The sequence below is a fragment of the Scedosporium apiospermum genome (assembly GCF_000732125.1).
Source record: "Scedosporium apiospermum strain IHEM 14462 chromosome Unknown SEQ_SAPIO_0044, whole genome shotgun sequence".
NCBI lineage: Eukaryota > Fungi > Ascomycota > Sordariomycetes > Microascales > Microascaceae > Scedosporium > Scedosporium apiospermum.
Genome location: NW_015971745.1, coordinates 169,750 through 182,619, shown reverse-complemented (window position 1 = coordinate 182,619; position 12,870 = coordinate 169,750). Strand labels below are relative to the sequence as shown.

General features: G+C 51.8%; 5 protein-coding genes across 5 annotated transcripts; 4 read left to right on the top strand and 1 right to left on the bottom strand.

Annotated features, from left to right (window-relative positions):
- Positions 1–1,151: 1,151 nt before the first annotated feature.
- SAPIO_CDS0902 (uncharacterized protein) lies at positions 1,152–2,692 on the top strand (the record flags this gene model as incomplete). Its single annotated transcript, XM_016783582.1, has 4 exons — positions 1,152–1,181; positions 1,493–1,514; positions 1,645–1,721; positions 1,895–2,692. The coding sequence occupies 4 exons, from the start codon at positions 1,152–1,154 to the stop codon at positions 2,690–2,692; spliced, it is 927 nt and encodes a 308-aa protein (XP_016645856.1).
- Positions 2,693–3,351: 659 nt separating this feature from the next.
- SAPIO_CDS0901 (uncharacterized protein) lies at positions 3,352–3,829 on the top strand (the record flags this gene model as incomplete). Its single annotated transcript, XM_016783581.1, has 2 exons — positions 3,352–3,702; positions 3,782–3,829. The coding sequence occupies 2 exons, from the start codon at positions 3,352–3,354 to the stop codon at positions 3,827–3,829; spliced, it is 399 nt and encodes a 132-aa protein (XP_016645855.1).
- Positions 3,830–6,775: 2,946 nt separating this feature from the next.
- SAPIO_CDS0900 (uncharacterized protein) lies at positions 6,776–7,564 on the top strand (the record flags this gene model as incomplete). Its single annotated transcript, XM_016783580.1, has 3 exons — positions 6,776–6,824; positions 6,917–7,265; positions 7,345–7,564. 3 exons carry the CDS (start codon positions 6,776–6,778, stop codon positions 7,562–7,564), a joined length of 618 nt encoding a protein of 205 aa, XP_016645854.1.
- A 731-nt stretch (positions 7,565–8,295) lies between these two features.
- Positions 8,296–9,154, bottom strand: SAPIO_CDS0899 (uncharacterized protein; the record flags this gene model as incomplete). The annotated part of the gene is made up of 2 exons (XM_016783579.1): positions 8,296–8,832; positions 8,897–9,154. 2 exons carry the CDS (start codon positions 9,152–9,154, stop codon positions 8,296–8,298), a joined length of 795 nt encoding a protein of 264 aa, XP_016645853.1.
- A 1,126-nt stretch (positions 9,155–10,280) lies between these two features.
- On the top strand, positions 10,281–12,216 carry SAPIO_CDS0898 (uncharacterized protein; the record flags this gene model as incomplete). Its single annotated transcript, XM_016783578.1, has 2 exons — positions 10,281–10,640; positions 10,714–12,216. The coding sequence occupies 2 exons, from the start codon at positions 10,281–10,283 to the stop codon at positions 12,214–12,216; spliced, it is 1,863 nt and encodes a 620-aa protein (XP_016645852.1).
- Between the last annotated feature and the right edge of the window lie 654 nt (positions 12,217–12,870).

Genomic DNA, 12,870 nt, shown 5'->3' with positions numbered 1-12,870 from the left:
CGGCTTGCGGAGATACGCGAAATTTGGGACAACCGGATTGGAGAAGCAGTAGCCGTGCCTGTTTACTTGTACTGTGTTCCTGGGTACACTGTGGGAAAGGGAACATTGAGAAAGAATTTTTCTCCTTCCCCGTTACTTTTTATTGTCGATGGCGTAGTGAAAGTGTATCAAGGCGCGGGTCCATCGGCAACCTCGGTGAATATTGCAATCTCACCTTGGATAGATGGAAAACCAATGCAGCTGCAGCATTCAAAGCATCACGAGGACATATGCAGAGGTTGTCCTCCGTGAGATATCTGTCTAGAGACGAAAATAGTAATTGAGCATTATACTTGTATTTCCAGGCGGTCAGCAGAATGCGAAGCTGACGCCATCAAAATTTGATGGTTCAGATTGAGGAGCCAGGCCGCCCATAGCCGCGGATGGACGGTGATAACCAAAAATAAAGGCTTTTTTTTTTTTTTTTTTTTTTTTTTTTTTTTCTCTCACTCCTGGATCAATGCCGAAACAGTGGCTGGTTCGGAAATCATACTGGGCGTTGCAAGGCACCATAGCGGTGTTTCGGTAGCAAAATGTTACTCCCGTACAGTGCCTGGACGGTTGGTCCGAGAATTTCTCGGAGCAAGTCGGCTCGAGCCTCTTGGTGGTAATTGACTTCTCTGATAGGAGTCGGCACAACTGTACCTCAAAAATTACTGTGGACCTCGTTGCTAGGGAAGTAGCCGGGCGGCTGGGCTAGCGGGAGCGAGGTTACTGGGCAATTGCCAATCAATTGCTCCTTCCCACTAAAATTACCGTGCTCAGTATGAGTACTCCAGGAAGGAGCTAGCAAGGACCGCACAGGACCTGTCTAATGCTTAGGTACTTCCCAGCCAGTGGACCAAAGGAGGCAGGAGGGTGGGGGCGCGTCTTGGTCCCTGCGCTCTTTTTAGTCCCAGCCAACGAGCCAAAAGTCCGAAAGGTGTTCGTATCCCAAAATTTTTTTCCTCCTGTCCATCTCCCCAAAACCAAAAAAAATAAAGAGTTGTCGCTTCACCACGACACTTTAAATACCCTCTCCCCTCCTTTCTTACTGTCGGGAATCAATCTCCGCTCTCTCCCTTTTTTCTTTCCTTCGTCGAGATTCATTATCCACCTCTTGAGCCATCACCATGTCTGACAACAAGATTCTGGGGCTTCCGGTAAGTTCTTCTCATGTGTCCTCCTTCTGCACGTCGCCATCCACGTCGCCAATGCCAATGGCCATCCCATCATCCGCGGCCCGATCGGATCCTGTTCTGCTTCGAAGCGGCCATCTCGAGCACATCGTCGTCCTTCAATTGGGATTGTGCGATGTCGCGACAGTGGAGGTTGCGAGCTCAGAGCTCGGTCCAGGGCCTCGGTAATGGCGACGGCCGCGCAGCTTCTGCGAGGGAAAATTTTTCCCTTCCCATTGGAACGACATCCATCAATACTCCGGAAGGCATGGAGCTAACAATTGTTCATCATCTAGCCCTTCATGGTCGACTTCCTGAGTACGTTCTATCAATCGATATCACCTGTATCGCGATGCTCGCCGTCAATTCGCGACGACGAGCGAACGATCACGTCGACTCCGATGCCGGGGAACTATACTGAATGAACCAACACTAACTATCATCGTAGTGGGCGGTGTCTCCGCTGCCGTCTCGAAGACCGCTGCCGCTCCCATCGAGCGTGTCAAGCTTCTCATCCAGAACCAGGTCAGTTTCGTCGTTTATTCTTTTCCTTCCTCATTGCTCTTTGGCATACCCTGTATCCACCTGGCTCTGTCTCCCTCACCATGGTTGGGTGTGACGACGCCATCACGATCGGGGAGGAGCAACTCGATATTTCCATTTCTTATTTGGACGAAGCGTTCTAACAAACAGTGCAGGATGAGATGTTGAAGACTGGTCGTCTTGACCGCAAGTACAACGGTATCGTTGACTGCTTCAAGCGTACCATGGCCGACGAGGGTGTGATGTCTCTCTGGCGTGGTAACACTGCCAACGTCATCCGTTACTTCCCCACCCAGGCCTTGAACTTCGCTTTCCGCGACAAGTTCAAGAAGATGTTCGGTTTCAAGAAGGACCGTGATGGTTACTGGTGGTGGATGGCCGGTAACTTGGCCTCCGGTGGTGCCGCTGGTGCCACTTCGCTCCTTTTCGTCTACTCCCTTGACTACGCCCGTACCCGTCTTGCCAACGATGCCAAGAACGCCAAGAGCGGTGGTGAGCGCCAGTTCAACGGTCTCGTTGACGTCTACCGCAAGACCCTCGCCTCTGACGGTATTGCCGGTCTCTACCGTGGTTTCATGCCCTCCGTCGCTGGTATCATCGTCTACCGTGGTCTCTACTTCGGCATGTACGATTCCATCAAGCCTGTCGTCCTTACCGGTGCCCTCGCCAACAACTTCCTTGCCTCTTTCCTCCTCGGTTGGTGCGTCACCACTGGTGCCGGTATCGCCTCCTACCCTCTTGACACCATTCGTCGACGAATGATGATGACCTCTGGTGAGGCCGTCAAGTACAAGAGCTCGTTCGATGCCGCCAGCCAGATTATCGCCAAGGAGGGTGTCCGCTCCCTCTTCAAGGGTGCCGGTGCCAACATTCTCCGTGGTGTTGCCGGTGCTGGTGTGCTCTCCATCTACGATCAGCTCCAGGTCCTCCTCTTCGGCAAGGCCTTCAAATAAGCGTGTCACTACTAGACTCGGGGAAGGGGACGTCGCGGTGGATGATGTAAGTCGGACTGGACGTTGTGCAATAGAGGGGTAACAAAAAATGGATGATGGTTCGTTTCATATTTTCATATCAGACGAAAGATGGAAGTTTGCATGAGGGAGACTGCTGGGAAGGCTTCTCTTTGGCATTTTGAGCAGCCTGCTTTTAGGGTTTCTTTTCGGCTTGTTTCATATACTCTTCTGGTGCTGGAGTAATGGACCAACCAACCAACGACCCTTGTAATATAACCTAACGGCGAAGTTCCCTTGATTCTCTAAAATCTAAGTTGACGTTGAGCAACAATGTGCAATTCGTGTTCAAAATCGTGACAATAAATGTAGTTCGATGATTTTGATGGGGACTATAATTGCAAGTCCTGGCTTGGTAGAGGAAGACCTTGTTGCCACAGAAGAGTAGGTTGCACGTGGTTTGGCGCCTGATTTGCTCTCTGGAGTTGTGCCCCACCAGCAGAGTGGGCTCCCAGTAAGGACTCCTTATTATTCCAGCGTTGTGAGAAGGACATGCAACACAACTCGATCTAGAGACGGACGAGTGTTTCCTTTGCGTTTCCCAATACGAATGGGAGGGAATTATTAAACCATCTCCCACTTAAGAGAACAAAACAGTAACGATGCCCAGAGAATCCACATCCCGAGGGGGCAAGGCATCATCGTCAAGCACACGACCAAACGCGACGAAGCCCCGAGCCAACAACACCTCAGACCGCTGGCAAAAGGCCTCAGGCGCCTCAAGGACCGGAGATGTAGACATGGACAACGACTCACCGGGCCCCGGTGAAGACGCGAACGAGGTCAAGAGGATCCCCGACGACCTGCTCACGAGGATTCTGCACGATTTCTTCCAACGTGAGGATACGCGGATGTCGAAGGCGGCGAATCACGCTGTTGGGAAGTATTTTGAGATTTTTGTGCAGGAGGCCATTGCTAGGACGGCGCAGGAGAGCGATGGGCGGTTTTTGGAGGTGAGTTTATTCTCTTTTGAGCCCCTTGTTTTTCAGTGGCGGGAGTAAGATAGATGGGGAATGCTAATTCTTGGGCTAGGTTGAGGATTTGGAGAAGATCGTGCCGCAGTTGTTGATGGATGTTTGATGAGTTCAGATGGGACGATGATTGGGAGTTTTGGTTTCTCCATTTTTGCTACGAAAAGAGGAGCCTCTCCCGGAGGTAGAAGATGCCCCTTTGGCCTTTGACGTCGTCTGACGGGCCAGGATACAGAGTTTTTGAGGAGTCAAATGTTTCTACGTTTCTGCCAAAAACGACTGCCAATCTTCTCAGAGAAGATTGGTTCGTCCGTGAGGACGTCTCGGGAATATTCCTGACAACGAAGACGTTTCATTGACTTGGTCCCCCCTTCGCCACTCATCACCCAAAGATCTTCTGGTCTGCAATTTTTTCCGATGCCACACACGAACCACGGCGGTGGAAGGAAGGAAACACATTTCTTGATCTCCTGGACCGATGTGCCGACATAGCGGCCTCTGACACGTCCAGAAAACTGGAGTAGATCAATGCGGCGCGAAAGGAAAATCATGATACCGTTTTCAGGAGGGGATCGGGGGAAGGGGATTTTTTTTTGGTCGAGGAACAAGGTTGAGGTGTGAAACATGGGAGAATGTGGTCCTGGGGATAACGGACGTTCGGTTGCAACACTTCTTAGTCTATACTTAGGACCAGTGCGTGTTATCATACGGCGATAATACTTTCCTACGACTCGATTCGGTGGATTCAAGGAGTTGGCTTGTCTTTGCGGATGCTACTTTAGGGTGTCCCTTGATGTCAGATGTTGAGCTTATCCTTTCCCTCAGGCTCGTCGAGCTTAAGGGCTACAGAACACGGCAATACGTCGCCGATCAGGACTGAGCACGGGATCATAGCTACTACATAGCACAGCCATCGACCTGTAATAGTAATCTGGAATGCAAAGAGGAGTCGATTACGGAGTAGGTGCATGGATGTTTGTTTCTTTGAGTCCCAGGGTGTGATTTTTCACGAAACATGAATACCGTTGCATCGCCTGGCGAGTCTTCTCCTTCGGCTATATAGTCTAGTCTGGTGGATTACGAAGGAGGCTGGAAGGCGGTTGCTCGGCACCCAAAATGGGGCACTACCACGATGTAATTACTTTTGCCAAAGCCCGGACTCTGAAGTGTGCTTTGACTTTTAGCCCCTGTCGAGGGGTCGAGACGTGAGATTCGATCTTATGGAAGGTGACATTCTTAGTGTCAGCGATGCCCTTGAGTCTTTCTTCACTTCTAGTGCCGTAAACGAGACTTCAGGGAGCGAAATATTCATTCCTGGGGTACAGAGTAAAGTAGCAAGTCACCGTCAACAACTGGATGGGGATGACAGGATGACATTGATCAATGGAGGACATCAAGGATATTGACAAAAGAGGGACGCTTCGATTCAACTCTGCATCGATGCGTTAAGACGTCATCAAATATTGGCAGGGCCCAATTTCGTCCCCCGGCTCCAGCTTTGCTCCAGGCACCCAAAAGTAATTCCCAGCCCGGGCTGGTGAAGGGCGCTTAGAAAATACGAATCGCCGTTCTAGGAATACCGCAAGGCATCCCAAATCGAATAACCCATAGATAACACGAATTGATCACATCCAGCAAAATTCGTTCTACGCTTCCAGGGTGTCCATGATAGCGCCCTCGGCGCTTCATCAGCTTCACCTCTCATCGCGGGTCCCGGCTTGACTGGGTGCCGGGGACCCGAATCACTGCAACTCCATTGCCTCGATTGGCTTTTTACCTTTTTACCTTTTTTCCTCCGGTATTACTGGGTGCCACCGAAGAAACCCAGAGAGCTTGCGCGGTGGCCCGGGGGGGTTGGAGGCTGAAACACTTGGATGTCTCGACCTTGTCACAGCCAGGCCGGCTTGACACACAACCGAGCTTAAACCCCTGGTCTAACGCTAAAAAGGCAGTTGACGCTTGCCTCAACCTTATTTCGGCCTCTTTCTTGTCCGCATTGGCAACCCAGGCTCCCCTTGGAAAAGAAGAATGTATGCAGGCAATTCTTTGGTGGTGGTGACCCCTACCTTTTCTCTCTTTGCCCCTGACAGGGTCCTATCGGATTTTATTGCTGCGGGGTCTTTGTCTGGGAAGCGCCGGCTGCTGTCGATGACCTACCGGCTATGAGTGGCCGGCTTGCGTCTCAATTGGTAGCATGCAGGAAGCCAAGACAGATTGAGGCTCCGCTGAATTGAATCTTGTAAGTGGGTGAAGGGGTGAAGATTGAAGTTAACTCTATTTGGACCCGCTGTCACAGGACTCGCCCGTGGCGATAGTATAAACGAAATTCTCTACTCTTGATAGATACTGCGAGAGACTTGACTTGTGAAGGATGCATCGAATTACTTGTTCGCAGGCTATGGGAAGCAAGCAAACATCGTGGATCCGAAGGTGTGGTTCGTCCATTCTTCATGATGGCTGGCCAGGCCTCGGACGCGCAAGTGTGAAGACCTGCTGGTCTCCTCTTTTCCCGCCAAGCAGACGTTGCAATGGGTGTCCTCGCAACGTCGAGATGAGATGGTCAAAACGTGTTTCAAAAAACCTCACCCGCACACGACTACCCCATGTCTTCCACGTCTTCCATGTCCTGTCTCCGTTCTCCCACCCGTAACTCGTACCAAGCCCGGAGCCATCCCTGCTGAGATGGACTTCAAACATCCATTGCAGGGGGTGGGATCTGAGCTCTGGGCGATCCCGAGCTTCCATATATTCATGCCGTTTCTCTCCTGCCAGACCCAGTTGGCCTCTTTTGTTTTTTTCCTTTTCTCTTTTCTCTTCTAATCCATCCACACCAAAGTTCCTTTCTCTTGTTTTTTTGCTTCTCTTCCTTCTCCGTCTTCCTTTTTCCTTCACCAACTTAACCTTCTTCCAACAAAAAGGCTAGTCCTCTTGCAAGCAGCGCTAGACGCTTTTTTATATACATCTTTTTACATACAATCTTTTTCGTCATCTTGAGGAAGACCGTCCATTCTTTCAAATTTTCCAGATACCCAGTTTATAAAAAATTCTCGAAAAAATGCAGTTCAAGACTCTTGCCGCTGCCGCCCTCTTCGGCGCCGCCTCTGGTACGTAGCGAGCCCTCCACGAAGATCGAGAGAACATGGAAGCAGAATTGGATTGGACGAAAGGGAACATGGCACTAACACGAACTGTCTAGCTGTTGAGGTCATCCCCGTCCTCGTCGGTATGAGCGCCAACGGAACCGCCGGCACCATCTTCTCCCCCGACAAGGTCACCGCCCCCGTCGGCTCCATGGTCCAGTTCCAGTTCATGGGAGGAAACCACACCGTCACCCAGTCCACCTTCGACCAGCCCTGCACTCCCATCTCCGCCATCAACGCCTCCGCCGTCGGCATCAACACGGATTTCGTCCCCGCCATGAACGCCATGCAGTCCGGTCAGATCCCCGTCTACAGCATCATGATCAACGACACCCGCCCCATCTGGCTTTACTGCGCTCAGGGTCGTCACTGCCAGAACGGTATGACCATGGTTATCAACGAGAAGTAAGTAGAATTCATGGAACCAGCAGCTGGTAAAAGAAGGGCAAGTGGGAATATACTAACATGAGATTCCTTTCTCTAGCACCGCCGCCAACAGCTCCCGCTCTCTCGAGAACCACCGCACCATCGCCGCCGCCGTCCAACAAGCTACTCTCCCCTCCCCCGGCGTCGGCGGCACCAACGGACAGAACAACAACAACAACGGTGGCCAGCCCACCGATGGTCAGTCCGCCGCCGCCGACCTCAGGGTACCCGCTGCCCTCTTGGCTGTCGTGGCCGGTGCTGCTGCCGTCCTCCTGTAAAAAGGGAAAACACGCAAATTCATTTCTTTTCCTCTTTTTCAGTTTTACGGTTCAGACGTCTCGAATGGCGGTTGGGAGTTGGGTCCTCTTTCTGGAGGAATCGTGTACAAAACGGAGGTGCTGTTTGGAGAAGTTAATACCTTTCGAAAAGAACCCCTTCTCTGCTTCGATGTCCAGGTCTTGGAAAAGGAATCTATCCTACGTTAGTTCGCTAGGTGTCGGGGTGGAGAGGTGACTTTTTTTTTTTTCTCTTTCTCTTCTACTATTTATACATAGTTGGAATGTTTCCCTCGCGCGGTTCTGGTGGGCCACCTTTAGATGGTTCCCTGATGTTGGTACGGCGTGTTTTGCATATCGATTAACTGCATGAATCGAGTTTTCTTATTTCTTTTTCTGGAATTTGATCTTCTCTCTCTCTCCGTGATATTGACATGTGCTTGAAGTTGGAGTTGAGTAGTTGCGGTTTCTTGTGCGTTGACATGTTGCATCTTGTGCTCAGTCTACAAGGGTCGGATCCGGTGCTGGGCTGTCCGACAACAGCCAGACGAGCACAGAATCGAGGTTCGTGGTGGAGGGAAATGAAAGAGTAGGGTATTTATCACGAACAGTTGATCTGAAGAATTGACAGCTCTTACGATGAAGAGAAGCATCAATACCTCGAGTTGACGAAGGCCACAGAATTCCAAATGATCATCGTTATTCCATATGCTCATCTTAATCCCCAGCCGAGTCTACGCTCCCCCATTCTCCTGCTCCTCCTTCTCCCTAGCCCTCTCCTCCGGCGTCTTCCTCTTCACCCTCCCTTGCTTCGCAGCGTCACAAAGCTCCCTCCTCGGCTCATTCTTCAACCACCCCTTCTCCCTCTTCAGCGTACCGACCCTCCTATACTTATCGCTCTTGGCAAAGAAATCCACCCAGTGCTTCAGCGCCTCATGCACCTTTTCCCTCGCCGCCTTCATCTCCTGCTTCCTCAGCTCCTTGAGCTCTTCCTTCGTGTACAGCGCGTTGACCTCGACGTCTTCGAGGGGGAGGAACATCTCTTCGACGCCGCGCATGTCGGCTGTGCGGTCATCAGCGAAGCATCCCGTTACGTAGGCACGAGAGGCGTCGCAGCCTGCGAACCAGTGGTAGGAGCCACCGGGCCCGTAGATGCGGCGGCCGGGCGTGACGTCGTAGATTGTGCCGTTTATGGCGAGGTAGATTGGTGTGGATGGGTCGGAGCCGTCGAAAGCGGCGAGTTCCTCGATGGTGAGTTCGAGGGGTGGTTGCTGTTATTGTATGATTTGATTAGCTCCGGATTTGTAGGGATATTGGGGCGCTGACGAGACGTACGAAATGGCTCTTCCACCAGTCTAGACGCATGTAATTGGGCTTATTCTTCATGCCCCAGAAGTATGTCTCGCCTCCGCTGATGAGGTAGCTGAGGCCGCACGAGGCGAGGAACAGAAAGGTGATTACGCGGAGGGCGTCAACCACCCAGGAGGAGGAATCATCTTCTTCTCGAACCCTTCTCCGAGTATCGCTTGTCTTAGGCGAGGGTTTCTCGGTTGATGGCGCTTTGCGCTGCCGTACCGAGCTTGAATCTGCCATGGTGGGCTGTGGCTTTGGGTGGGTGAAGCGTCCGGGTGGTCTCAGAGCTTCAACTTGGAATCGTGGGAATCCTGTGGATTTTTCTATCAGGTCGATTACTTCTGGCCAGCCAGTCGTCTATTCAATTGAGAAGTTGAAAGGGAGGGAAAGAGTGGGAGACGCCGTGTAGAATATCAGACCCCATTGATTTCAGGACAGCTGTCTCATTAATATCCCACCTGTTACGTCCCAGATTCGAGGTAAAGTGCTACGTACGGCCCGTTCCTCTAGCCACACTTCCTGGAAAGGTCACGCCACAATTTATGCCAATACGGGAGGTGGATCTTCTTAAGACCAATCGCGTGTTGAGAGATGGTCAAGGACACGAGGCTCGTATCGACTCGTTTCTTAAAGAACGAAACCAGGAATTATTCAGAGAGAGACTCGAATCCTACAGCGATTCGGCTGGTTCTGAGTAAAGTGGGCCGAGAAGAGAAGAGCTCCAAGGAGCTCTCTCGATTGATCAGCCTCTTGGCAGCTATGTAGACAGGTCTATGGACGAAGCTTCGGACTAACACGAGAGCTCCAAAGTGGCTGCAGAAGCTTCAAGTGATCTAGAGAGCTCTTGGCTCAATGGCACAACGACGGTGAGAGTGACGATCTGTCCAATCTTCGTGCATTGTGCAGCTCTTTCCGCTCCACTTCATCTGCACGCCTAATTTCGGCAGGGCCAAAATGGCAGTAATTGGTCACGTGATATAACCATTTCCAGCTTTCGCAGCCGCGTTTGTCCTCAGGCCGTCTCCCAGTCAACGGCTTATCAATGATATGATCAAATATGATCCATTGGTGCCTGCCAATTTTGGCGGGTTGGCGGGGCGTGATACAACACCAAGACAACTTCAATTAGAAAGTAAACATCGCCACGAACAAGTTGGATTCAGCATTTCGAATCTTCCCCCAGGCACACAGTCACTGAACGCTTTTCTTTGCGAAAGAAAACCAAAAGCAAGACTAATAATTCCGACTAGGCAAATCGGATTCCTCTTCTCTGCTGCTTAAGATGCAATAGCATTTAAGAGGTCCTCTCTTATTTCCCGCACGCCCCGACAAACACACCCACGCACTACATCACCATCCACTAGCAATGGAAAATAACCCAAACTTCTCCAGCAGCCCTCCGGGGTCTGCAAGGCCACTGAATATCTGCTCGCCAGACCGCGTTAACCAACAGAGACCCCATTCCGCCCTCATGTCCACGATACGAAACGAGCTACGGGACAGCTCCGTTCACGAGAAGATTTCCCAATTCAACAGCCTCGCGAGCCATGGAAAGCAGCTCGAACGCAAGACGGCAGACGCCGCGCTCACAAGGGCCCTTATCGGCCGCGAAGAGGCGGAAAATGAGGTGCGGAGAACTCGCGAGGAGAATAGATTGTTGAGAAAAGCCCTTGAAGACGGCAAGGAAAGAGAGAAGCGAGTTAGTGAGCGCATGGAACAGGTTATGGTAAGTCTTTCCCTACACCCCAAATGGCGGCCTCGAATATGGTTCGATGGATATTAATTGGAGTTTTCTAAAGGACCAATACATCCGCTTAAAAGAAATGCACCAACATACGCAAGCGATTTGGGAAAAAGAGATCCGACGACAACGAAAGGAGTACTTCAAAGCGCACTCGGTCGGAGTTAAACATGCGGAAGAACTCAAGTTGGCTAAGGAGTCCCTAAAGACAGCCGAGTCCAGCCTCGTCAAGGAGAAGGAGCGCAGTCGCGCTCGAGAGCAAGAAGCCTTCAAGGCACGCTATCAGATTGTCGGAGTGCAAGAGCAGCTCGAGCAGGCGTTGGAGAGGGTCAAGGTCGTCGAACAGGAACGTGATGCCTTCAAGACCCTGGCGAAGAACGAGGAGGTAGCTCGCATCGCTGCCGAGGGCTGTATACCGCTTCCCCCGGCCGACGATGCGGACGATGAGTTTGCGTCCCCCAAGAAGAAGCCCAGGGCATCCTTGTCCGTCGTGGACATTGTCTCCTCTGCAGCTAGTGAGCAAGAGATTGAGGATCTCTCCCTGCAGCTCGAGTGGGAGAAGAAGCGCGCGGACCGGGCGCAAGAACACGTTGACTTCCTCCTCGCAGAGTGCGAGCTACGCTCTTGCCCATGCGCAAGGTCGAACAGACGGACGACCTTGCTCTCGCCTCGCCGCATGCGACCTCAGAATATTGAGATTTTGGACGCTGCTGATTTGGCCATTCTTAGCAAGAGGGCCGCCGACGCCGAAATGGCCATTCCAGAATTGGAGGCTCAGGCTAGAGCCCCTATCCAGGAGGAGGAGCAAGAGGCAGTCGTTGCTCTGGAGCCCAAGCCCAAACCCAAGGAAAAGCGACGAAGCACTATTTTCTGCCCTAAGGAGGGCATCTTCCGCACCATCTCGCAGGAAGAGGCTGAGGCTCTGGAAAAGGTTGAAGAAGATACCTATACCGAACCACCTACCCCTGTCGAACCTAGGCCGGATCATCCCAAGTACGCCAGGACTCCCTCCGTCGACCCGCCTTCCTTTGCCCTGCTAGCACAGGAGCGAACCTCTCTCCTCTCCCTCCTTAACGCCCCCCATGAAGACATGCATGATGATTATACCGACGATCTCCCCTCGATCCCGACCATGTCCGACATGTCCAACGAGGACAACGCCCGATGCATCGTCTATGAGGATGAGAACGCTACGCCACGCGCTCAGATGCAGATAGACACGACGGATGTATCGCGGCCCCATACCTCGGCGGCGTTCTACACGGTCACCACCACGACAACAGTCCCTCTACGAGATGATAAGATCCCGGATGAGTCCGACTTCCAGAACCGCGTTCGGAGCCAGTCTCGGGGCAGCCAGTCGTCCTTTGACGCCTCCAACCCGGCTTTGACGCCGACCATGACGCGGGAACAGGCGCTTGCTCAGATCCGTGAACGTCGGGGGCGTGCGCGAAGCGCGGCACAGGGAGCCGCGACGCCACGGAGGCAGATGGTTAAGGGTGTGGAGAGGAGGGACATGAGTGCGCCGATGGCGCGTCTCGCTAACAAGTCTCGATCTTAATGGAGTTATTGCGGCAAGTGAGGAGCCTTGGTGTCTCGAGGGCTACCTGCCGCTTAAAGCAGGCATTGGAGTTTCACTGATCACTCTCAGGGCTCTGTAGGCCCTTTGTGGTGGATGTTGTAAGAGTGATTCTTCATGAACGGTGTTGTGTAAGGGGGTTTTGAGGTGCGGCTGCTTTTTGCAGCCGCTGAGTTTTGTTCATTTACCCCCCTTTCATCTTTGTACTAGTGATGCAGACATATGAAGGGGGCAAAAGGATCACGATATGCATTTTGTCATGTGGTGTTCAGGCGCAAAAATCGGGTTTTGCGATGATGGGAAAGGGAATACCATGATTAATGCCTGTTGGATCCTTGTGTTTTGTTACTGTTTGGTCTAATTTTTATTGTTCTTTTTTTTTTCCCTATAGGCTGTTGTTCTAGATATCTTGCCTGGGGGCCTTCCTCATCTTCAGGGCGTTTCTATTTTTGTCTGTTGTCGGTTTTCCTCTGTTTTCCCCTATTCTATGTTTACTAGCAGGAGGTGAATGATGTAGGTGGGCGCTTGTGGAATTGTTCACCTTCATGCTCACTGTTACATTAGAATATATCAGATTGATATGCTTGTTCTTTGCGTGTTTGTTTCTCGACCGGGTTTCGATGGGAGATCTGACAC